This window comes from Salvelinus sp. IW2-2015, linkage group LG14 (genome assembly GCF_002910315.2).
Source record: "Salvelinus sp. IW2-2015 linkage group LG14, ASM291031v2, whole genome shotgun sequence".
NCBI lineage: Eukaryota > Metazoa > Chordata > Actinopteri > Salmoniformes > Salmonidae > Salvelinus > Salvelinus sp. IW2-2015.
In genome coordinates, this window is record NC_036854.1 from 1,834,828 (window position 1) to 1,860,835 (window position 26,008).

The 26,008-nt window shown below is 44.6% G+C and overlaps 2 protein-coding genes and 1 long non-coding RNA gene across 3 annotated transcripts in view; 1 reads left to right on the forward strand and 2 right to left on the reverse strand.

The window, feature by feature from the left end:
- Positions 1-834: 834 nt before the first annotated feature.
- On the reverse strand, positions 835-18,430 carry LOC111972950 (calmodulin-1). Its single transcript, XM_024000067.2, has 6 exons — positions 18,336-18,430; positions 13,248-13,278; positions 11,864-12,007; positions 7,639-7,745; positions 7,145-7,280; positions 835-1,459 (listed from the first exon to the last, which is right to left on the reverse strand). Exons 1-6 carry the CDS (start codon positions 18,336-18,338, stop codon positions 1,431-1,433), a joined length of 450 nt encoding a protein of 149 aa, XP_023855835.1. The 5' UTR covers positions 18,339-18,430; the 3' UTR covers positions 835-1,430.
- A 1,141-nt stretch (positions 18,431-19,571) lies between these two features.
- Positions 19,572-20,702, forward strand: LOC111973379 (uncharacterized). The gene is made up of 2 exons (XR_002878569.2): positions 19,572-19,911; positions 20,420-20,702. It is a non-coding gene; the product is annotated as an uncharacterized lncRNA (long non-coding RNA).
- Positions 20,703-22,003: 1,301 nt separating this feature from the next.
- LOC111973176 (26S proteasome regulatory subunit 4) overlaps positions 22,004-26,008 on the reverse strand; it is an 8,081-nt gene continuing 4,076 nt past the window's right edge. The window contains exons 6-11 of the mRNA XM_024000441.2: positions 24,743-24,871; positions 24,322-24,418; positions 23,860-24,049; positions 23,465-23,616; positions 22,913-23,067; positions 22,004-22,316 (exon numbers count right to left, since the gene is read on the reverse strand). Coding sequence (XP_023856209.1) covers positions 22,182-22,316; positions 22,913-23,067; positions 23,465-23,616; positions 23,860-24,049; positions 24,322-24,418; positions 24,743-24,871 — 858 coding nt within the window. The 3' untranslated portion in view covers positions 22,004-22,181. The remainder of the gene's footprint in view (positions 22,317-22,912; positions 23,068-23,464; positions 23,617-23,859; positions 24,050-24,321; positions 24,419-24,742; positions 24,872-26,008) is intronic.

Sequence of the window (26,008 nt, forward strand, 5' to 3'; positions counted from 1 at the left end):
TATTTAACCTCCCACTTGCCTTTTTCAAAACCCCAACAGCATGCGGCTGTTGCCTAGCAACTCCCTCAGATGTAGAGCGAGAGAAAGAGGAAGCCCAGCCGTAGATGTGTATGTATATCTGGGGCTCCGTGAGAAGGAAAACAGTGGTGTACTTTCCTTTTACTGCAAGGCTCAAATGTTGCTGTGTGGTGAGTGGTAATGATGAGTGGTAATGCTGTGTGGTAATGCTAAGTTTAACACTGTCACATGACACTTTAGCCTATAAAGGATAAAGAGTGATGTTGAGTAATTGAGTTTGCTAGGACTATTATTGAAATATGCCAAATGGATCTTTATCAGATATTATCCAATATCATTTGATATTTGGCAATAGATAAAAACCTGTCACGTGTGGTCAAACACGACATCTTATCATGTCCCTAAAATAACCACACGAGAAACCCGGTCAAAGTCCACGGTATTTTTTTTATTTGAAAAAAAGAAGAAAAAAGAAATGAAGACTAGCATGTACAACTTGGAATGAATGTAAAGTGAACTCAGATGAACAGTGGATAAGACTCGTGCTGAAACTCCTACGTACAGAATGCATACTGCAGGTAAACACAACCTCTCCACACTCCTGTCCGAGTCGAGAAAACTGAAGAAAGCAAAAAAGGTGAATCTCCCTTAGAGCCAGAAAGATGAAAAAAACTAAACTTAGCTCCACCATAAGCCTCCTTATATCCCTCCTATTCAGAACAGGTACACACACATACATAACGTGGACCTCCAAATAACATAACAAAAAAAAACAAACATGCCAAACATTTTGAAAATGTAATATATTTTTTAAAATATATATATTTTAAATCTAACATACAAGTAAGTTCCATTCAGCTTTCAGCTTGAATAAGAACCATTTTTCCTTTCATATACCATATCACTAGGATTCCTCTCCAAATACAACTGTACCAGACCAACGATGCCCCTGTGGAATCAGCACGCTCTGATTGGCTGCAGGGAGTGCTCCAGTCACAAGCTGCATGCATAAGGACCAGAAAACCGAGAAGAGAAAGAGAGACGGCCAGACCAAACAATACCACTAGCAGATAGATGGAACCTGGAAGGGGTTAGAAGGTTCCATGGGATCCAAATGCCTTGCTTCGCTTTGAAGGTAGTTATTACAGGGTTTGTATTTGCATCTGTAAAGTACTAATGCTGAAGTCATTTTTTGGGGGACAGGGTCACTAACCATATCATGCAGACACTTTTTCTATACGTTTTATATCTTTTTTTTTTCTCTGTGTGGAAAGAGATTTTATTTCAACATTTTATTATTTTTCTATAGAGAAACAGTATGAATAAATGAAAACAGTTTTTTCCCCAACAGGTAAGTAAAACATAATTATTTTTTTTCTCTCTAAGAGGGAACAGGGCAAGTCGGGCGAGGTTCACTTTGCAGTCATCATCTGTACAAACTCTGTAGGAGAGAGAGAGACAGACAAAGAGAGAACACAAAGACAAAGATTAGGAACGTACTGTAGCTCATTGGGCCCCATTAGCCCAGGACTAGGCGGGGCAGTCACCTGCTAAATTGTTTTATTCATTTTTCTTTTACATCAAACAGTGTAGGAACAGAACACACATCATTCTAATTAATGTCCCGTTTCCAAACAGCTTCCATGTTCATCTCATTAAGCTTATTTCATTAAAAAGTCACTGCACTGTGAATAAAACACAACCACGTCCAACCAAAATAAAATAAGTCTTTCAAACGCTTATAGAGAACATACTGTATGGTGTTTAATGGCACAATGCGGGAGGGAGGAGGGAGTATGGAAGCCAAGATGTATGGACTGTTTATTGTGTCGACAGCTTCTACTAGAATATTAGAACAGTGTAATGCTCTGTCTCCTTCTAGAATATTAGAACAGTGTAATGCTCTGTCTCCTTCTAGAATATTAGAACAGTGTAATGCTCTGTGGGAATAAGAGTGAGAGGAAGAAAGAGAGAGGAGAGAGAAAATTACAGAAAGAGAGAGAGCGACAGAGAGACAGAGACAGAGAGAAAGAGAGAGAGAGAGAGCACAAGAAAAAGAGTAAAAGGCTGCCTTCTAGCATGGTGACGATGATTCATTCAAATGGCCTCATGGCATCTCCATCTTGGAACGGTTCTATCTAAGGGGTGAGAAGGGAGTGCTGTGGGATTATTAAAGATACTCTTTGAAGAGGTAGGGTTTCATGTGCTTTCAGAAGATGGACAGGGACTCTGCTGTCCTAGCATCAGGGGGAAGCTGGTTCCAACATTGTAGTGCCAGGACAGAGGAGAGCTTGGACTGGGCTGAGCGGGAGAAGACCAAAAGGTGGCTCGGGTTGGGGTGTAGGGTTTGAGCAGAGCCTGAAGTTAGAGAGGGGCAGTTCTTCTTGCTGCTCCGTAGGCAAGTACCATGTTCTTTTAGTGGATGCGAGCTTCAACTGGAAGCCAGTTGAGTGTGCGGAGGAGCGGGATGACATGGGAGAATTTGGGAAGGTTGAACACCAGGCAGGCTGCGGTATTCTGGATGAGTTGCAGTGGTTTGATGGCACAAGCGGGGAGCCCAGCCAACAGTGAGTAACAGTAGTCTAGACGGGAGATGACCAAGTGCGTGGATTAGGACCTGCGCCGCTTCCTGTGTGAGATTGGGTCGTACTCTACGGATGTTATAGAGCATGAACCTGCAGGAGCGAGTCTCTGCTTTGATGTTTGCAGAGAATGATAGGGTGCTGTCCAGGGTCACACCAAGGTTCTTTGCACTCTGGGAGGGGGACACCGTGGAGTTGTCAACCATGATGGAGAGGTCTTGGAGCGGGCAGGCCGTCCCCGAGAGGAAGATCTTGAGTTTGGTTGAGCTTGAGGTAGTGGGCCGACATCCAAGCTGAGATATCTGCCAAGCACGCAGAGATGCGTGTCGCCACCTGAGTGTTAGAAGAGGGGAAGGAGAAAAGTAGTTGAGTGTCATCCGCATAGCAATGATAGGAGATCATGTGAGGATATGACGGAGCCGCGTGACTTGGTGTATAGAGAGAAGAGGAGAGGGTCTAGAACTGAGCCCTGGGGACACCAGATGTGAGAGTACGTGGTGCAGACACAGATCCTCTCCATGTCAACTGGTAGGAGTGGCCTGCCAGGTAGGATGTAATCCAGGAGTGTGCAGAGCCTGAGACTCCCAGCCCTGAGAGGGTGGAGAGGAGGATCTGATAGAGCCTGAGACTCCCAGCCCTGAGAGGGTGGAGAGGAGGATCTGATGGTTCATGGTGTCAAAGGCAACGGATAGATCTAGGAGGATGAGAACAGAGGGAGAGTCAGCTTTGGCAGAGTGGAGAGCCTCCGTGACACAGAGGAGAGCGGTCTCGGTTCAGTGACGCGACCTGAAGCCTGACTGGTTAGGGTCAAGAAGATCATTCTGAGAGAGATAGCGAGAGTGTGTCAGAGACAGCATGATCAAGTATTTTGGAAAGAAAATAAGGGATACTAGTCAGTAGTTTGACATCAGAGGGGTCGAATGTTGGTTTCGAGTAGGGGAGCGACTCAGGCCATTTTGAAGTTGAGGCAGCCAGTGGTAAAAGGTGAGCTCCAGGGCTGGCACTGACCGTTACATGTAGCTGGTTATAGATGAAAACGGACTGAAACAAAGAAGGGTTACCTGGACATATAATAAAGAAACAGATGTTTTGTATACCATTGCAAATCGATTTGAATCTTTCTGTTGTGAGCCCTAATGAACACTACACATAGCTAGTCTGGCTCAACTACTGTCCTTCACAGTTGACCTGTTTGTCTCCCATCTAATAACCACTGCCACATGTGGCTTGGTTAGGTGTAGACAAGAGGGAAATATAGTATTCTTTCTAACAAAGATATCTACAATGCCTTTAGAAAGTATTCATCACCCTTCACTTATTCTACATTTTGAATTTTAAAATTGAGATATCATTCTTTTTGCCTACCTTATAATGTCAAAGTGGAATTATGTTTTTCAATTATTATGTAAAGTTGAAATGTCTTGAGTCAATAAGTATTCAACCACTTTGTTATGGCAAGTCTAAATAAGTTTAGGAGTAAAAATTTGCTTAAAAAGTCACATGTTGCATGGACTCACTCTGTGTGCAATAATAATGTTTCACGTGATTTTTGAACGACTACCTCATCTTTGTACCCCACACATACAATTGTCTGTAAGGTCCCTCAGTCGAGCAGTGAATTTCAAACACAGATTCAACCACAAAGACCGGGGAGGTTTTCCAATGACTCTCAAAGAAGGGCACCTATTGGTAGATGGGTAAAAATAATAAGCAGACATTGAATATCCTTTTGAGTATGGTGAAGTTATTAATTACACTTTAGATGGTGTATCAATACACTGTCACTACAAATACACAGGCGTCCTTCCTAACTCAGTTGCCGCAGAGGAAGGAAACCGCTCCGGGATTTCACCATGAGGCCAATGGTGACTAAAACTGTTAAGTGACTGTGATAGGAGAAAACTGAGGATGGATCAACATTGTAGTCACAATACTAACCTAATTGACAGAGTGAAAAGGAAGCCTGTGCAGAAAAAAATATATTCTAAAATATGAATCCTGTTTGCAACAAGGCACTATAGTAATAGTGGCAAAAAAATGTTGCAAAGCAAATAACTTTTTGCCCTGACTACAAAGTGTTATGTTTGGGGCAAATCCAATACAACACATTACAGACTACCACTCTCCATATTTTCAAGCATAGTGGTGGCTGCATAATGTTGTGGGTATGCTTGTAATCATTAAGGACTGGGGAGTTTTTCAGGATAAAAAAAAATAAATATAATGTATCTAAGCACAAACAAAATCCTAGAGGAAAACCTGGTTCAGTTCTCTTTCCTCCAGACACTGGGAGGTGAATTCACTTTTCAGCAGGACAATAACCTAAAACATAAGGCCAAATCTACACTGGAGTTACTTACCAAGAAGACAGTGAATGTTCCTGAGTGGCCGAGTTACAGTTTTGACTTAGATCTACTTAAATCAATGGCAAGACCTGAAAATGGTTGTCTACCAATGATCAACAACCAATTTGACAGAGCTTGAAGAATTTTGAAAAGAATACAAAAAAAGTGGGCAAATATTGCACATGCCAGGTGTGGAAAGCTCTTAGAATGACTTACTCAGCTGAAATTGCTTCCAAAAATGCATCTACGTAGTATTGACTCAGGGGTGTTAATAATTATGTAAATTAGATATTTCTGTATTTCATTTTCAATACATTTGCTAACATTTATACAAACATGATTTCACTTCATCAATAGGGGGTGTTGTGTGTGAATAGAAAAACATATTTAATCCATTTTGAACTCGGGCTGTAACACAACAAAATTTGGGATAAGTCAAGGGGTACGAATACTTTCTGAAGCCACTGTACATATACTTCAGGATGTTGTGTATCCCTAGAAATAATCAGAATGGATGTAAACATTACAGTTTTGAAAACAATGTTGAAAAACTTACCCCAGGCATGGGGTAAGTTGAGCTGCAGGACACGGTAAGTTAAGCCACCTACACATTTCTGTACTGAATGAAATCTCACCACTACCTTGTAAAAACCATGTCTAACTTTAATTCCCAACCAATGCAACACAATCACATCGCTCGTTTGCCTTTTAAATCACCTTTCAAAACAATTTTTTAAAATAAAAAATAATGTATTTTTATTTTATTTATATAGGACAGGCACTGTCGTTACCTCATATCCCAGCGATAATGCCTCGCATTACGCCAGGAAAGAAAACACTTTAATTTGCTCAACTTGCCATTGGCTAAACCATTGGCTCAACTTACCCCAAGGAAACATTTTGCCCACACAGCTACAAGGATGCACTTTAATGCTGGGTTTAGGACCTCATATTGAAGGTTATAGAGACCCCAACTGATGTATAGAACAATCTTAAAATGAGCTACTTTGGTTTAGATACAAGCATCATGAAACCTCTAACACAAATTCATTTGACTTGGTAAAAATTCATTTTTTAGACCTAACTTGCTTACCACTTTTTCAATGTGGTTTCGGTAACACTTTACTTGACACCCAGGGCCATTACGCCTTCTGACACGGCCATTACGCCTTCTGACACGGCCATTACGCCTTCTGACACGGCCATTACGCCTTCTGACACGGCCATTACCTTGTCATAGTATGCCATAACAGCTGACATAACCTGTTATAATATGGTCATAACACTGTCATGAAATAGTTAGACCTGTTGTGATATATATTGCGTTATTTTCTGGCTGGTTATGACACCTACATGAGTGTCAAAACCCACAAAACAAGGTAAAACATTCCATTACACCATAGCCTACTTGTCAACAGTATGTTTATGTTATAACATTTCCTGAAAATGTACAATATTGAAATATCATTGCAATTGATGTCCGACATGCACCTAACAGAGGCCCCTGCTCTGTTGCTGATGACTGGGATGAATGCAGGAGCAGATTGCAGGATCAGGACAAGACACCCTCTTTTTGACTGATGATTGATAGGCCTATCACATACATGCCCTTCTATCTGGCTTATATACTTATGATGGTCATAATGTGTATTTTCTTAGTCTAAGTAAAGTGACACAGGATGGTCAAAATGCTTCTTGACAGTGTCAAAGTGTATTTTCTACAAGTTATTTAAAATATGAAGGAAAAACTACATGACTGTAAATAATTCATTACAACAGACACAAAGGATTTATGAAACAAACTTTCAAAACGAAAGGAAACTTCTTTGCAGGGAAAAAAACTCATTTGAAAAAGACATGGGTTTTGAAACTCTTATGTAGGTGTCATAACCAGCCATTAAATAATGCAGTATAGGTCACAACAGGTGTAAATAAGGCTCATGACAGTGACCATATAATGACAAGTTATCAGCAGTTATGACATACTTTTGGTAATGTAGTGTATGTGGACACCTGCTCGTCAAACATCTCATTCCAAAATCATGGGCATTAATATGGAGTTGGTCCCCACCCCCCAACTTACCCCACTCTCCCCTTCTGCCCTCGTACCTTCATAGTTGACCTGTCTGTCTCCAATCTAATAACCACTGCTACATGTGGCTGGTTCATCATACAAGGCTAGGTGTACTGTCCTCGTACCTTCATAGTTGACCTGTCCGTCTCCGTCAATGTCTGCTTCTCTGATCATCTCGTCGACCTCCTCGTCTGTTAACTTCTCCCCCAGGTTTGTCATGACGTGGCGGAGCTCTGCAGCGCTGATGTAGCCGTTTCCGTCCTGGAGACACAGGAGAGAAGGAATCCCATTGGGGGAGAATAGATGGAAAGGCATTCCCATTGGGTGAGCAATCAGGATATAACCGAGAGGCAAATCCCCATTGGGTAATGATGAGTGGAGAATTAAATCCCATTGGACGGTTAATGATATATATATATATATATAGCGTCACCATAACAGGAAGAGTTTGACGATGTGTTTATTAAAGGTGGGTACATCTTATGAAAGTTGACTGTTTACTAGTTTAGAACGAAGCACAATTGCGTATGATGATAATAGTATCTACTCTCCAAGGACGGGGGGGGTTTGCCAAAATTGTACATGGTAAAACTGGCACTGAATACATGTAGTACCTTACCTTGTCGAATACCCTGAAGGCTTCACGGATCTCCTCCTCGCTGTCTGTGTCCTTCATTTTTCTGGCCATCATGGTCAGGAACTCTGGAAAGTCAATGGTACCGTTGCCTGGATTGCAGGAGACAGAACTACCTCATTCAGTTAAAGGTGCAGAGCGCAATACAAATCCAAAATGGTGCTATATATTCATTGGCTATGTCATAGCTGATTTGTAATTTACACACACACAGGCTCAGAGAGGCCACTGCTCAGAGAGGCCCCAGCTCAGAGAGGCCCCTGCTCAGAGAGGCCCCAGCCCATGAGCTTCATCAGCAGAAGATTTTCATTTAGAATGGAAAATGAATGTGTTTATGCAACAAATGTGAAAAGCATCAAATCGATTTGTTCTCGAATCAAAACGGATCGTTTATGTATCGTATCGGAACCCATGTATCTAGATAACGACCTGTTAATTAACACCCAGGGACACAGACAGGGACACAGACAGGGACACAGACAGGGACACAGACAGGGACACAGACAGGGACACAGACACTCAACTAGGTGTGTGAGTGCATGTGTGTGTTTAGACACTAGGTAGCAAGGCAGGAAAAGCACCACTGGAAGAGGACGTCTGTAGTGATGAGAGCTGACTGACTCTTGGGTATGACTCTGCCTGTGGCGCACGAGAGGGGGAGATGAAGTGGGTGGGAGAAAGATGGAGCAAGGGAGAGAAGAGGAGAGACGGAACTAGTGGGAGATGGTGTGATTATATAGGCTATATAAGGAGGCACTGCTATTGCAAATTATAGGAAGCAGACTCATTCTATTGTCTGTGACGATATTCATTCCACAGGCTAGCTTTTCCTAGGCAAGGCAGAAAGGCCTCTAAAAAAACAGCTGAAACCAATGAAATCCAAATATTTTTCACATGGGGAGATAACAGTGAATGATAAGAGAAACACTACTTCAGAGCCTCTCTCCTCTCACAGAGACCAACTGCACAGCTCTCTGGGGTAAAGCCTCTCTCCTCTCAAAGACCAACAGCACAGCTCTCTGGGGTAAAGCCTCTCTCCTCTCAGAGACCAACAGCACAGCTCTCTGGGGTAAAGCCTCGCTCCTCTCAGAGACCAACAGCCAAGCTGTCTGGGATAAAGCCTCTTTCCTCTCAGAGACCAACAGCACAGCTGTCTGGGATAAAGCCTCTTTCCTCTCAGAGACCAACAGCACAGCTCTCTGGGGTAAAGCCCTCCTTCTCCCTCAGAGACACCAACAGCACAGCTCTCTAGGGTAAAGCCTCGCTCCTCTCAGAGACCAACAGCACAGCTCTCTGGGGTAAAGCCTCTCTCCTCTCACAGAGACCAACAGCACAGCTCTCTGGGGTAAAGCTAACCTCATTCTCTACTTCCTCTGTCATGCACTCTGCTTGTTTGGTAAAGAATCTATAGCCATACTGTTGACATCACTATGAGGCAACTGAATGTACAAAGAGGAGAGAGGAGAGGAATAATCAGTGGCCCTGCTGTTGAGAACAAAGAGAGAACTTTGGATAGATACAGCGAGCCAAGCCACGGTGAGATCGATCAATATGGCAGTCCGATCGATAAGGCCCCATTTACCAAAACCCTAGACGCTGACATCACCTCAGTTTGGTAGAACTGACCAGCCACCTAGATGACTGACAGGACATCACCTCAGTTCGATAGGTCTGACCAGCCACCTAGATGACTGACAGGACTTCACCTCAGTTTGGTAGGTCTGACCAGCCACCTAGATGACTGACAGGACTTCACCTCAGTTTGGTTTAGAACTGACCAGCCACCTAGATGACTGACAGGACACCACCTCAGTTTGGTAGGTCTGACCAGCCACCTAGATGACTGACAGGACTTCACCTCAGTTTGGTAGAACTGACCAGCCACCTAGATGACTGACAGGACACCACCTCAGTTTGGTAGAACTGACCAGCCACCTAGACTGCTGACAGGACATCACCTCAGTTGGTAGGTCTGACCAGCCACCTAGATGACTGACAGGACTTCACCTCAGTTTGCTAGGTCTGACCAGCCACCTAGATGCTGACAGGACATCACCTCAGTTTGGTAGGTCTGACCAGCCACCTAGATGACTGACAGGACTTCACCTCAGTTTGCTAGGTCTGACCAGCCACCTAGATGCTGACAGGACATCACCTCAGTTTGGTAGGTCTGACCAGCCACCTAGATGACTGACAGGACTTCACCTCAGTTTGGTAGAACTGACCAGCCACCTAGATGACTGACAGGACTTCACCTCAGTTTGGTAGTCTGACCAGCCACCTAGATGACTGACAGGACATCACCTCAGTTTGGTAGGTCTGACCAGCCACCTAGACGCTGACAGGACACCACCTCAGTTTGGTAGACTGACCAGCCACCTAGATGACTGACAGGACTTCACCTCAGTTTGGTAGTCTGACCAGCCACCTAGATGACTGACAGGACTTCAACTCAGTTTGTAGAACTGACCAGACACCTAGATGACTGACAGGACTTCACCTCAGTTTGGTAGGTCTGACCAGCCACCTAGATGACTGACAGGACTTCACCTCAGTTTTCTAGGTCTGACCAGACACCTAGAGCTGACAGGACATCACCTCAGTTTGGTAGGTCTGACCAGACACCTAGAGCTGACAGGACATCACCTCAGTTTGGTAGGTCTGACCAAGCCACCTAGATGACTGACAGGACTTCACCTCAGTTTGGTAGGTCTGACCAGCCACCTAGATGACTGACAGGACATCACTCAGTTTGGTAGGTCTGACCAGACACCTAGATGCTGACAGGACATCACCTCAGTTTGGTAGGTCTGACCAGCCACCTAGATGACTGACAGGACTCACCTCAGTTTGGTAGGTCTGACCAGCCACCTAGATGACTGACAGGACTTCACCTCAGTTTGGTAGAACTGACCAGCCACCTAGATGACTGACAGGACTTCACCTCAGTTTGGTAGGTCTGACCAGCCACCTAGATGACTGACAGGACACCCTCAGTTTGGTAGTCTGACCAGCCACCTAGACGCTGACAGGACACCACCTCAGTTTGGTAGAACTGACCAGCCACCTAGATGACTGACAGGACTTCACCTCAGTTTGGTAGAACTGACCAGCCACCTAGATGACTGACAGGACTTCAACTCAGTTGGTAGGTCTGACAGACACCTAGATGACTGACAGGACACCACCTCAGTTTGGTAGAACTGACCAGCCACCTAGATGACTGACAGGACATCACCTCAGTTTGGTAGAACTGACCAGCCACCTAGATGACTGACAGGACTTCACCTCAGTTTGGTAGGTCTGACCAGACACCTAGACGCTGACAGGACATCACCTCAGTTTGGTAGAACTGACCAGCCACCTAGATGACTGACAGGTTCCATTTCCAACATCATTAAGAGTCAAAGACGCTGCCGACTGACATCCAGCATGATCATCCTCATTCTCAATCACTCAAAGTGCATCCCCCTATAGTACCTGGTCAAAAGTAGTGCACTAGAAAAGGAATAGGGTGCCATTCATGAGTCGCTGTTGACTCAGCCAGAACTATCTAGGCAGGAGGGAGTTGTGTTGATAAGTTGATGGGTTGGGACAGGCTTCTTGAACAGCTGTCACTCACCACGGTGACAGGCCTGACTCTTGTTGGTAAAGCGGACACTGTGACAGCGAGTTGGTACAGTCCAGCAGCCCGTAAGGCAGGTAACAGTGAGGTTGTCATAAGATACCGAGAGTGACTCAGACAGGCAGAGTGACTAAACCGCTGATGGCACATTCCTAGAAAGATTATGTAGTTCAGCATCCAGAGGAGATAACCAGATACGCTTAGATCCTGCAACTGCAGTTATCTTCTTTTGATTTACATTTACATTTACATTTAAGTCATTTAGCAGACGCTCTTATCCAGAGCGACTTACAAATTGGTGCATTCACCTTATGATATCCAGTGGAACAACCACTTTACAATAGTGCATCTAACTCTTTTAAGGGGGGGGTTAGAAGGATTACTTTATCCTATCCTAGGTATTCCTTAAAGAGGTGGGGTTTCAGGTGTCTCCGGAAGGTGGTGATTGACTCAATTTGATGACACAAGACAAGTGTCCGTGACTACCCCAGCTTCCTCTGGCCACTTTCCACCAATCGGGTTTGTCTATAAGCTTCCTGTTTCCTGCCTTTTTGACATATCGAGTGTGTTTACTTCCCCACTCACCGTCAGCGTCAACCTCATTGATCATATCCTGCAGCTCCGCCTCTGTGGGGTTCTGTCCCAGCGACCTCATCACGGTGCCCAGCTCTTTGGTCGTGATAGTGCCGTCACCATCCTTGTCGAATAAGGAGAACGCCTCTTTGAACTCTGTGAGAAGGGAGGGAGGAGAATGAAAGTGTTTCTCGGGCTGTCGCTCAAGCTTTGGTTGTGGGATGGGTATCACTTTACATGAAGCTATATTTTAAAAGGGAGGATGTAGAGAAAGTTACAGGCATAAATACCATACCCCCCCAAAAATGCTAACCTCCCCAGCTATGGTAATGGTGCTAGGTTAGCATGTCTTGGGTGAATGATATGTGTGTGTCTGTAACTTTCTCACTCATCATTGTTCAATATTCATTCAGTATTATCTGTAATCATGGTAGTAATCACGTCCACATTAATGTTTAAGTGTTTAGAAACATATTCTATTGCCATTTACAATAAAAGTGACTCCAAAATGACAATACATTAATTACCATTAATTTCTATTGGCCACAAGATTATGTGAAACACAACCAAAACAAACAGCAAATGTGTCCAACATGTTTGTAGAGTCACACGCCTGATGTAGTCAGTGTGTGATATGAATATGGGACCAAATACTCCACTTTTCTACTTTAATACACATAAGTGAATTTGTCCCAATAATTCTCCCCTAAATGGGGGGGGGGGGCGACTATGTAGAAAAGTGCTGTAATTTCCAAATGTTCCCCCGATATGATGAAAATACCCACAAATTAAAAGATGACAGTCTGCACTTTATCCTCATAGTCATTGTGTCATTTCAACCCAAAGTGTTGGAGACACAGCCAAAACAACAACAAATGTCACTGTCCAATACTGTTGAGCACTGATTATGTGAGTGTGTAGGTGTGGACGGTTATGTATGTTTGTCTGTTGACGTGTGTGTGTTTGTGGACGTTATGTGTGTGTGTGTGGACGTGTTATGTGTGGTGGCTGGACGTATATAGTTGGTGTGTGTGTGTGGACGTGTATATGTGGATTGTATAGTTGTGTGTGTGTGGACTGTATTGTGGTGGTGTGGACGTGTAATGATGTGGGTGTGTGTGGACGTGATTGTGTGTGTGTTGATTTAATATGGGACGTATGGTGTTATAATGTGTGGACGTGTATGTGTGTGTGTATATGTGTGTGTATGTGTATGTGTGTGTGTGTGTATCTGTGTGTGTGTATATGTGTGTATCTGTGTGTGTGTATATGTGTGTGCGTATATGTGTGCGTATATGTGTGTGTGTGCTTGCCCTGTATGTCTGTGTGTGTGCTGTTCATTAAATGAGTCAGCCGTGTTAAAAGCATGCTGGAGTGATTACGCAGTGGTTCCTACCTGCAATCTGTTCCTCTGTTAGCTGATCGGCCTGAGGAAAAAAGAGGGAAAGAAAACCAACATCACTCATTCACTCAATACCAAACTACTTAACCATGTTCTCCTGACTGTCACCTGCCCCACGGTGAGGACACTGTTCAAGGCTCAGACCAGGGACCTCTACAGACCAGTGACTTGGATGGGGAACCGGAATATCCCCCACCTTGGTCCAGACAGAGTCAACCTAGGCCCAGACAGAATCAAATCAAGTTTATTTTATATAGCCCTTCGTACATCAGCTAATATCTCGAAGTGCTGTACAGAAACCCAGCCTAAAACCCCAAACAGCAAGCAATGCAGGTGTAGAATCACAGAATCAACCTTGGCCCAGACAGAGGCAACCTTGGCCCAGACAGAGGCAACCTTGGCCCAGACAGAGGCAACCTTGGCCCAGAGGCTAGACTAGCCTGGGATGTGTTCAGTCAGTGGACACTAAAACATGTTTTTGAAACAGAAAAAGAGTGTTCTTATTGACCAAGCTCAGGTAGTACATAACATTTTCTCCCTTCTGAACATTACCCAGATAAAACACATTTTAAACAGAGTCGGTTCTGTCCTATTTCATGATTTCTAAACTTGGCCCTGGCCTGCTGTAACATGGGAAAAAATGGCTGTGGGGGTGTATTCAGTTGGTTTGGTCTTCCTGACTACCTCCCAGTTTCTGTTAGTGCTATTTAACAGCTGAGTCAGAGGTGTGTGAGTGAGTGACTTGGCAGCACTCCTTTTTAGTAGTGACCCACAGATGAATGACATCTTTAGAGTTTAGACACACACAGGGCCACAGCTTTCAAACAAACATTCACACAGTGGCAGCAGCAGCGTAGGTCTTACGAAAGCACCTAAAGCCTGTTGGTGTGTGTGTGGTGTGTGTGTGTGTGTGTGTGTGTGTGTGTGTGTGTGTGTGTGTGTGTGTGTGAATGGTCAATCCCACAGGTGCCCCCCCCCAGATTGGGAAAACATGCTTATGATTACGGCAAACAAACCACTGACGTAACTGAGTGCCTGGTGCTGCCAGTGGGAACATACACTCACACACACACACACCCTCTAAGTGACATTTCCCTGTATGCCAATAGTTTCCATCACCAGGTTTCCTGTGAAATTTGTCACACAGAATAGCAACCAGTTCTGTCCCAATGTAGAATAAATATCCTACAGTACAGTATGTGTCTAGGCTTATAGATAGATCTGTGTGTATTCAATATCTGGGGTTTGACAACACTAAACATAGACCTGCCTCAGTCAACAACATGAATGGTCACGTGACACCATGACACAACCACCACTCCTTGTAGCGTAGGCATACTGTGTGTGGGGTGAGGTTTCCCTTCCATGTGATACGGTCTGTTGGTTCTGATAAATCACACAGAGCAATGGAGGAGGGGATTCACCTGAAGTCCTAGACCTCAAATTACATTATTTTGTTTTGGAGATGCTCTTTAACTTCGGCTGATAGCAAAATACTCTCTACATGTCTCTGATGCTGCATCACTGGCCCAGGTCCATACATTAGCTGACTACTCTCTACATGTCTCTGATGCTGCATCACTGGCCCAGGTCCATACATTAGCTGACGTGATTCAATAAAATGGAGGACAATAGCCTTTGCTTTCCTTTCCTCATTCTTCCTGTCTCCCTCTGTGAGGTTTGTGAAATGTTGTGTCTATCTAACTGTTCTTCCCTCTGAAAGGCTGGGCGTTGGGTGGGTTCAGTGGCAGAGATCCTGTGGCTGTTTCTCAGACAGTTGGGCCTCACCGTGCTGCTGCGCAGCCAGGCCTACACCGGCCCATCCCTTCCCTTGCCTTTCCATGACTGGGCCTCACCGTGCTGCTGCGCAGCCAGGCCTACACCGGCCCATCCCTTCCCTTGCCTTTCCATGACTGGGCCTCACCGTGCTGCTGCGCAGACAGGCCTACACCGGCCCATCCCTTTCCTTGCCTTTCCATGACTGGGCCTCACAGTACTGCTGTGCGACCAGGCCTTCTCCAGCCCTTTCCTTTCCCTTGGCATGGCTGGGTCTGCCTGGAACCAGACCCACACTCCTGCTACAGGCCTTTCCCCTCTGGGGCTCCCTCCCTCTCTCTCTCTTTTGGCCAGTCTAGCAGGAAGGCAACAGGGCCTGGGTGGATGCAGCAATCTGCTGGTAGGCAGCAAAGTACTGGTGAATTTACACAACAACAACCCCAACGACCAGACACACACACTCCCTCTGATTCACCGTGTCCAATGGACATGAGGGTGTTGTGTCAACCTCAGTATGGGACTAGAGACGGGACTCAACAGGCTGACACACAGCACCCCCCCCCCCCCCCCCCCCCTAGTATTCTGGTGTCTGTCTTTAGGTGAAAATACAGGCTTGGGCTTACAGCAGTAGCCTACAGGAGAAACTAGCGAGCTCAGTCTGGTATGCAGTGCACCATTCTTCTCAAACATCATTGACAAGGCAGGTATTATTCTGGTCTCTCTACTCTGTGGTGGCAGGGTAGCCTAGTGGTTAGAGCGTTGGACTAGTAACTGAAAGGTTGCAAGATTGAATCCCCGAGCTGACAAGGTACAAATCTGTGGTTCTACCCCTGAACAGGCAGTTAACCCACTGTTCCTAGGTGTCATTGAAAATAAGAATTTGTTCTTAACTGACTTGCCTGGTTAAATAAAGGTAAAACTCTCTAGGCTACAGCAGTAGGCTACAGTTTTACAGCAGTAGGCTACAGGAGAGTGTAGGTAGTGTCAGCGGAGGCACCATACAATATATGGACAATGCAAACCAACAGGCCTCTTTCAAAGGACCTGCTTCCCCTATAGCTTATGAATATGACTCATAACAAAGGAAACCCTTAGTCCCCGGGGAAACACTATACACCCAAACACACACTTTTGTACCGGGAGTCTTTTCAGCTCGTAATGTGCTGTAGGTGTCTTTTCTTTTAGTCCAGCTGGTCACCAACCAGCAACACCAGCAGCTAACTAACTGCTGCCTGCAGGATAGGACCAGGCCACCATATTGACCTGAGTGGTGGTTTGAGTTCAGTCTACAACTGGGTCGTGTTCATTTGGGCACACAAGGTTGTTTTTTTTGCAACGGAAATATTTTAAATAACATTATTATTGGAGTCCCTCCCTGTAGTCCCTCCCTGTTTCAGTCAGTTTGATGCCTAATGAACGAACACAATCCTGATAGCAGTTTACAGACTGACCCGCCCATGCCTGGATGGGGCCATTTGCCAAGCAAATAAATGATTCAATGCACTGGATCAGATGTCCTCTAAGTTACTCCACATGCACCAGCAAACAAGGCGGGAACAGGAATAGGATAGGCCCGTTTACACTCAGACTACTTACATGACACATCCATCTCAATAGAGACACACTGTTTGCACTTCAATAGCTGTATTGTGTTGGAGTGTACGGTAGGACTACACAGAGGTTCAAGCACAGATTAAACTTTTCAAAAGATCAATTTATATACTCCAATTATTACAGTGGTATGCAACAGGAAACCTAGTACATGCAGTGGTTCAATACCATATATGGGATATTTGTTCACACAGAGAAAAAATGTAGTCTATATGTCTTGACTTCCCCAGAGCTGTGAACGATCCATAGGGCAGAGAATCAACATACTGATTGGGAGAGGCCTTTCCCTGCTTCAACACACCCTGGCTGCATCCCTTCTACATCAGGACTGACATTTGGCTGAGCGATACTTTTATATGGAATTTAATGAACCCGATTCCAACATTGTGGACTGTTTGATAGTTATACAGTGAAGTTTGAAATGCATTGCTGATTTAGTCTGATAATAATTCCCATAAAACAATTTTGTAACTGCAAACGGAAGTTATCCTTGATAAGGAAGACATCAAACAAATAGTGTATTCTGCATTTAAATTAATTTATTCATACCAAACAGCTGTTGCTGTTCTTGCCTAGGCTACTGTACAGTGGGCTGCCTATGTGACCGCCAAAGAGCTTTGGCGACTCGATGAAACGACAAGCATCATAGCATTTGCATTGAGAATTTGCAAAAGACAACCAAATCAGTCGGCATTACATTGACATAAACGGAGCGTGAAGAAGCATCCGAAACATTCTAACTACTGTACTGTAGAACGCCAGCCGGGCAAACTATATACAATGTTGCAATTTGTCTGATTCCCCCCCATTTGAGGTAGATGTTGGGATTTCTGTTACGGATCAGAGGCGATAGATAGATTGTTGCAACTTTCATCATCATCATCATCATAGTCTCTAGGCTGCAAGACAGACAGACAGCACGATGATGCAACATCGACAAAAGCAGCTAATAGACCTATCGAACCACTGAATTGATTAATGTGCCTCAAAATTAGATGCATCTTAATCAATATCATACAGGAGTTGATATATGTAACTCGATCACCAATTAATAAAATGGGTTATCAATCATAGACACATTTGACTTCTATCAGCAGCATAACTACAAGGGCTTGTCCCTCGTGCAGCACTACCCCATATTCGTAGCGCGCTACTCCATTCCAACCTACACAGAGACTCTGAAATGTAATTACTTTTAGATACATATCTATGCTGTAATCGTCTAGTATAACTTGCTAGTTATCCCGATGCTATTAATCTAATAGAATAATTAATTCAATCTGCACTGTGCAGCAACATGGGGCATGTTAGCTACATGCAATGAAGTATCTATCATTGGCTACATGTCCCGATATAGCCACCGAGCCAGCTAATATGCCGTAAGAATTGCGCAGTTATCGCGGAATCCCCGCTCCATTTTATGTATTGCATCGCTACTGAAAACGTCCCTCCAAATCTAATCAACTCAGCCTCTTGAGTCTAAATTAAATATCCCATGCAACGACATAATAGCTGCAAAATAGCACGCTTTTTGATGGTCCTAATTTAAATCCCGGTCAAATAGAATTCTGTAAATCTATGAATGGTAAAATAGAGGATTTCCTCAAATCTTTACCAATACCCTCATTCATTTCCCGTCATATCGTGGCATTGAATGCATTGATAAATGATCTAAAAAGGAATCAAAATACATACCATGTTTGATAGATCTAGGCTGATTATCTATGAACCAGACTACGAGTGTGCTCGTTCTGTAGATGGAGTTTCCACTGGCGGGATAGAGGTGTATACTCGCCGTGGTTAGAATGGGGACTATGTATCCTTCCGCGACCCTAGCCCAGCATGTAGTAGTGGCTAGAAGGGATACAGCTTTTGTTAAAATTTACTTTTCGTAGCAGGTTTAGAATTTACGCAGCAGGTTAGGATAATTAATGTACCAGGTTAGGATGATCAAGTTAAAGTTAGGAAAAGCTAAATCTATGGTTAGCTAAAATAAAATATAAAAAATATTTTAAAAAGTATATTTGACAAAAGCTGTATGCCATCTAGACAATACCCCAGCCTGTTCACTCACTTCCTTATTTCTCCAACTGCAGGACTGTGTTAAGTCCCTCCCACTACAAGGCGGAGACACGTCAATCACAGGACCGCCCTGCGTCTTCTGTAGTTAGCAGGCATGTTGTGCACATTGTAGACTGCACATCCCCTCATTTCAATTCTGATTTGCGCCATAGCAGGTGCAACTCTCCATACACTACGGCAAGAACAGCCAATAATATTATAAGAGTCACCAAGGTCATTTGAGACAGTCCTTGGCGTGTTACTATTTTATTAGGGCTTTAACCCAACCCCTCTGAATCAGAGCTGCCTAATCGAGATCTACGTCATCGGCGCCCGGGGAACAGTGGGTTAACTGCCTTGATCAGAACGATAGATTTTTACCTTGTCAGCTCGGGGATTCGATCCTGCAACCTTTCGATCACTGGCCCAATGCTCCTACCTGCCAGGTTACCTGCCTCCCCTATTATAGGTCTTGCTAACTCTAAACTATATGTCTCATTCAAGTCAAATGCACAATTTACAAACCTTGCCTTAAATACAACATATTAGGCCTATAACCTGTGCAACATAATGCCTCCTCGTGAATAAGGACAGGGGAACCTCCATATACCCTGTATATTGACGCAAAGACATCATTAATCACACTACATCAACAACAAGTGAGCCGGTGAATAATTGAGAAATACATTTCGCATTAGTTACATTATGACTATCAATGATACTTCGAAAGGCCATAAAATCAAACTAAACTTGTAGGTCTTTTCTCTAGTACAAAACTTCTACATTGGACTATTTTACTATAGCGGAAGGATACTCGTAGTGTTTAAAGTCGCTACCTGGCTGACGCTGGATAATTTGCAGTGTCGCTATGTGACGCTGCGTCTGATTGGTTAGAGCAGATCCGCAATATTATGTATTGGCCGCAAGTATTGGCTAGGTCGGACCTGCATTGCACCAGTAGCGCTAGATGGAAATCCCATAAATGTAACAAAGTTAAAACCAATACTATTTAAGCCCATTGTTTGTCCAAACGGCTCAGTTTGTTACAGATGGAGATTACATTGTGGTCTACTAAAAGCTTTGGAAATGTAAGTATTTTGTGACAGCGGAGAGGACTACCGGGCTGACAAGTGCTGCTGAGATTCTATGCTGGGAGGTGCAAGACTTTCCATTGGATGATACGCTACCTACTAGAAAATCATGTATAAACGTAAGAACGTAAGAATGGAGCAGCATCGTTGCGGTGATGTAAATGCCGTTAATGGGGGAAAACACTGCTCTCTATATTTTATTTGAGAAGTTTTGGCTGCATAATAGTCCGTATGTTGTGTTTGTTGCTTATGTTGTAAATTATACCTATTTCCTACTGAGTTGAGTAGGCTAAATATCAAATGTTTTCAATGAAGGCTATTTTAGGATTGGCATAGGCTACAGTAGCTTATTCTGCAGATGGTGTTCAATTTCTGAAAGCAAATGTCAGATTTTATGCGACATTTGTTGGCCAAGAAGTGTGACCAGCCTAATTCTCATGTCCAGTCTGTTGTCAGTGCACTTTTTATAAAAACGCGCACTTAAGGCGCTGCCTTGTGGTGGATGATGAGAATGATCTCTCCCTCTGGCCACAGAGAAATCCATTTCAGATCAATTCAATCTGTCAGAACATTAGTCTTTGAATAACCTATGAAGTCTCTGACTGAAATGAAGTTTGTTTTTTAAAGTCAGCTTTGAAACAGAAGTCGATGACAGCCTGACTGAAGAGATGTCCTCAGATACAGCATGTCCATGATCTTTACCTCTTCAGTTGACTGAGACATCACTGAAAGGTCAACCTCCGTATCTGCCAATGACTCCACCCTGCAGAGAGAGAGAGAGAGAGATATTCCACCTGTCTCTCTATTCCCACTCTGTCAGTTGACCCATCAAATCTCATTTCAGTGGTACACTGTGCATTTGTCATCAATAAAAAATTCTGAATATGAAATGTCCAGAGCATGGAAACAAGATGGTTAACCTTTCTCCTTTGACACTCCCACACTACATAGGCTTTATTACAATAAATAATGTGGGGGGGGGGCGGGGGCTTGGCACCTCGGTCTAAGCACTAGAGACGTTCACTACACAGACCCAGGTTCGATTACAGGCTGTATCCAACCGGGCTGTGATTTGTGGCTGACGCCGTATGTGAACTGCCCATTGGCCTAGCGTCGTGCCAGGTTAGGCCTCCATTGATAAATAATTTCTTAAGCTGAACTGAGCCAGCGTTAAATAAAAAAAAACGACAATAGTTATAACCACTGGTAGGCTAGAGCCTACAACGATTACACAACCAACCGTCTCCCCTGCCTGCAGGCCTGGGTGTGGCTCAGGCTCAGGCGCTTTATCTGGGGCAGCAGTACCAGTTCCGTGCTCACTGTCAGTCAGTCACCCGTGTTTCGGGTCAGGTCGCTCCAAGCCTGGTGCTCGACGCTCACACTGCCTTATCTGGCAGCACCGCTCCTGCTGCTGGTGGGCTCAGCTCCAGTCACCCTGTTATGTATCTGTGTGCGGCAGGCCAACCGTCTCCCCTGACCATACAGCCTGGTGTGGCTCAGCTCCAGTCACACCCTGTTGCTATTATCTAGGGCTAGGCCAACCGTCTTCCCCTGCCGCAGGCCTGGTGTTGGCTCACTCAGTCACGCCTGTTATTAATCTGTGTGCAGGCCAAACCTCTCCCCTGCCTGACAAGGCCTGGTGTTGGCTCACTCAGTCACCCTGTATAATCTGTGGCAGGCCCAACCGTCTCCCCTGCCTGCAGGCCTGGTGTGGCTCAGCTCAGTCACCCTGTTATTATCTGTGGCAGGCCAAAGGTCTCATTCCAGTGTTGCATTTGAACTGTGTGACTGATTTAATAAGGGGATGTCAGAGAGAAAGTGGGCAGGGCTGCATGCACTCAAGCAAGCGTTGTGCTGAGTACAAAGTTACACTTGGCCCCACATCAAGAGCAATTAAATCAATGTTGCTTTTCTGCTGCATGTGTCAAATGAACTGCAGTGGCTCAGCCACAAAAAAAAAAAAGACGTCATAGTTTGTGAACTTAAATTAAGATATGAAGATTATTACTGGAGCTAATGAGCCAGTTATTGAATTCACCCACAAGTGGCTATGATGCAGACGGTATGCCAAGTAACACTGCTTCTTCTGTAGCCTAGATGTCCATGCTTCTCCAACACTGGCTACGCAACACCACCTCTACTAAAGTGAGATAACATGGAGGGGAATATACAATCATATATGGGACAATGAATAACAACACTTCTCTCACATTCAAATTCTTGTATTTATTGTCTGTCATATCATAGCACATAAAGGTAAACAGTGGGAGTGTTGAGTCCAACGTAACATGCAACAAAATATATCAAAACTCCGTTCTGTGAGGAGACAGCCAGACTCCTCTCTTTCACACTGCGGAAAGGTCAGGGGTTATAGGTCAGAGGTTATAGGTTAGAGATACAGGCCCTCCGGTGTGCCCTCCTGTTTCTTGTACAGCACATTCTCCTTGGACTTCTTGAAGTCTTCGTTGGTGACCTTCATCCTGCGCTCTCTCAGGGCCATGAGGCCAGCCTCAGTACAGATGGCCTGTAAGATGAGAGGACAGGTTAGTCTCAGAAGATTATGGCTTTCAAATACAGATAGAAATGTAACAGAAAAAGGGCCTTGTTCGGACGGTTTCAAACTGTATCCTCGTCTCCATTTCTTTAAAATACCACTGATTTAACATGGTAAAATAGATGTAGTGGGAACATAGGAATGAGGGAAGAACAAAGGCTGTACTGTAAAGAGCTGTCACAAGAGGGCAGCACAGTCAAGTCAATGGGAGCTTATGTTCCAAACATCGTACTCCTCTGGTGCACCTCGAGGCACTAATGTGTTCTACAGTCCTGTTGCCCCGAGGTGGCTTTCAAACATCCGTAAGGCAACACTCAGGGCTAAAAACCACACAACATTCAATTGAAACCAATAGATGCAGTCATTTTTGGGCATGCACAGTGCTTGACTGGGGGGCCTACCTCGTGTAAGTATTGGTAGTGGAAACCCTAGACAGCCATAGTGTGTGTTTGAGATGGACTACATTACAGTCAGACTGCGCAGAACTACTAATGACCTTGCATACTGAAGAAGTGCATCTGGCCTACAGCGGTGGTAGTAGAGGAAACCCTAGCCAGCCATATTACCTTGATGTCAGCTCCTGATAGGTCATCTTTAGCTAAGATCAGGTCGTCCAGGGTGACGTCGTCTGCTACGGTCATCCTGCTGGTGTGGATGTTGAAGATCCTCCGCTTGGTCTTCTCATCGGGCAGAGGGAACTCTATCTTCCTGTCGATGCGCCCTGGAAAAACCACATAACCAGGGGGTGAGGAGGGCATGGAACATCACCAAGAGAATGGCTGTTCGGTTCTACTCATTCTGATTCTAGAATAGAATACTTATTAAAATGGACTCAACAGTGTGTGGAGATTAAGGTTGCTTTGCTCAAATGGCTTCAGTGAATGTTGTTGATTTGAGTTGTGTAGAAGAGCTTTGAGAGCTCCATCTGTTGTTCACTAATAAAAAGGTCAAGATATGGAGTTCAGAATGAGGAAATTAATCTGCAGTCGTTTTATAGTAGAATCTCGATCCTCAATATACACCTTTATCCCTGTCCAAGTGTACAGCTCTACTGGTCCATTTATATATCAAATATCAAAATAGGCTCCATTTTTCAGATCCTGCTGAGAGCATCTTACCAGGCCTGATGAGGGCAGGGTCCAGAGTCTCTATCCTGTTGGTGGCCATGATCACCTTCACATCTCCCCTAGAGTCAAAACCATCCAGCTGGTTGAGAAGCTCCAGCAAAGTCCTCTGGATCTCCCGTTCTCCTCCAGAGTTAGAGTCATATCTTTGAGTGAGAGAAACACACAGAGGATAGTCAGAGTAGAGAAACAGTCCTGGGTTGTGTTCATTAGGGCACACAACAGAGGAAGATCTAAAAAGTTTTACAATGGAAAATAAACATTTGTGTCCAGGTAGTCCCTCTCTGTTTAAGTCTGTTTCCTTCCACTTCCGTGCCTAATGAACACAACTCTGGTCATTTCAAGAGCCCTGGTGTTACCAGTGGATCCAACTGGAAGTATTTTACTACCTTTTAGTGCCGATGGCGTCTATCTCGTCGATGAAGACGATGGACGGCGCGTGTTCCTCTGCCACCCTGAACAGCTCTCTGACCAGCTTGGGCCCGTCCCCCAGGTACTTCTGGATCAGCTCAGAGCCTACTACACGCAGGAACGTAGCTGACGTCTGGTTGGCCACCGCCTTGGCCAGCAGGGTCTTACCTAACACAGAGAGGCAAACAGAGACATCAGCAGAGAGACACAAACAGGCTCACACCGTTCATTACGTCATAGGATTTCAATGTCTGTTTCCCTGTACATACTGCTCGTTGCTATGCATGTCTCAGGGATTATGTACATTGTTTTGGTGCTTCTTGTTGTGGAAACAGTTTTGAGCAACTTTGGAAATAATTTCCTCTTGAATAACCAGGAACATTTTTCTAAAACAACTTAGCGTAGAATAATGTGAATTGTTAAATATGGATCTAACTCACCAGTGCCAGGTGCTCCATAGAGGATGACTCCTTTAGGAGGCTTGATGCCCATCTCCTCATAGTACTCAGGGTGGGTGAGAGGCAGCTCCACGGACTCCTACAGAACAACATCAACTGTTATTATGGCAGTCACCATAAAATGTATAGTGTTAACGAACATGTGGCGTATAGTATGTCCCTCCCTTCTCAGGCTGTATATACTGGTTAGTTACAGGGTAAAGACATGGTTATTACCACTGGTAGTTACTGTGTTATAGCTTGTAGTGTTATAAACTCTATGTAGTGTTATAGAGTATTATGTAGGGCGATGCCCTCTACTCTATTGTACCTTGATCATGTGGATCTGGCTGTCCAGACCTATGTCAGATAGTAACTGTGTTATAAAGCCTTATGTAGTATTATAAAGGCTGTGGTCTTGTACCTTGATCTCCTGGATCTGGCTGTCCAGACCTCCTATGTCAGCGTAGGTCTCCTGAGGGGCCTTCTCCACCTTCATCACTGTGACCAGGGGATCAGTGTCGTCCATCAGGACACCAATCACAGCATGGACCTAGAGAACAAACAAGGAACACAGTCAATCAACGTCACTCACACATAATAACAGAAATACTTTCCCCCACACAATGGGGACTTTGGCTTAACACACTTGAATTGTCAAAGATTAAAAACATAAAACATCTCGGATTACAATGCAATTAATTAATGTCAAAACTATTAACGACAACAAAAAGCCAAATTCAGAGGCTACATTCCTGACTATGGGTAGACAGTTTTCTTTACCTCGTGGTTTAGTACAGAGCAGATATAAACGCAGCAAAAAAATAAACGTCCCTTTTTCAGGACCCTGTCTTGCAAAGATAATTCATAAAAATCCAAATAACTTCACGGATCTTCATTGTAAAGGGTTTAAACACTGTTTCCCATGCTTGTTCAATGAACCATAAACAATTAATGAACATGCACCTGTGGAACGTTCGTTAAGACACTAACAGCTTACAGACGGTAGGCAATTAAGGTCACAGCAATACATACTTAGGACACTAAAGAGGCCTTTCTACTGACTCTGAAAAACAACAAAAGAAAGATGCCCAGGGTCCCTGCTCATCTGCGTGAGCGTGCCTTAGGCATGCTGCAAGGACGCACGAGGACTGCAGATGTGGCCAGGGCAATAAATTGCAATGTCCGTACTGTGAGACACCTAAGACAGAGCTACAGGGAGACCGGACGGACAGCTGATCGTCCTCACAGTGGCAGACCACGTGTAACAACACCTGCACAGTATCGGTACATCTGAACATCACACCTGCGGGACAGGTACAGGATGGCAACAACAACTACCCGAGTTACACCAGGAATGCACAATCCCTCCATCAGTGCTCAGACTGTCCGCAATAGGCTGAGAGAGGCTGGACTGGGGGCTTGTAGGCCTGTTGTAAGGCAGGTCCTCACCAGACATCACCGACAACAACGTCGCCTATGGGCACAAACCCACCGGCGCTGGACCAGACAGGACTGGCAAAAAGTGCTCTTCACTGATGAGTCGCGGTTTTGTCTCACCAGGGGCGATGGTCGGATTTGCGTTTACCGTCGAAGGAATGAGCGTTACACCAAGGCCTGTACTCTGGAGCGGGATCGATTTGGAGGTGGAGGGTCCGTCATGGTCTGGGGCGGTGTGTCACAGCATCAT

What these genes read in the sequence shown, in the direction of transcription:
- LOC111972950 (XM_024000067.2), bottom strand. An exon ending in AACAGAGGAACAGATTGCAG is followed by an intron (nt 12,008 to 13,247) that starts GTAGGAACCACT and finishes CCCTTCTCACAG; the next exon opens with AGTTCAAAGAGGCGTTCTCC. An exon ending in CCTTCAGGGTATTCGACAAG is followed by an intron (nt 7,281 to 7,638) that starts GTAAGGTACTAC and finishes CTGTGTCTCCAG; the next exon opens with GACGGAAACGGCTACATCAG.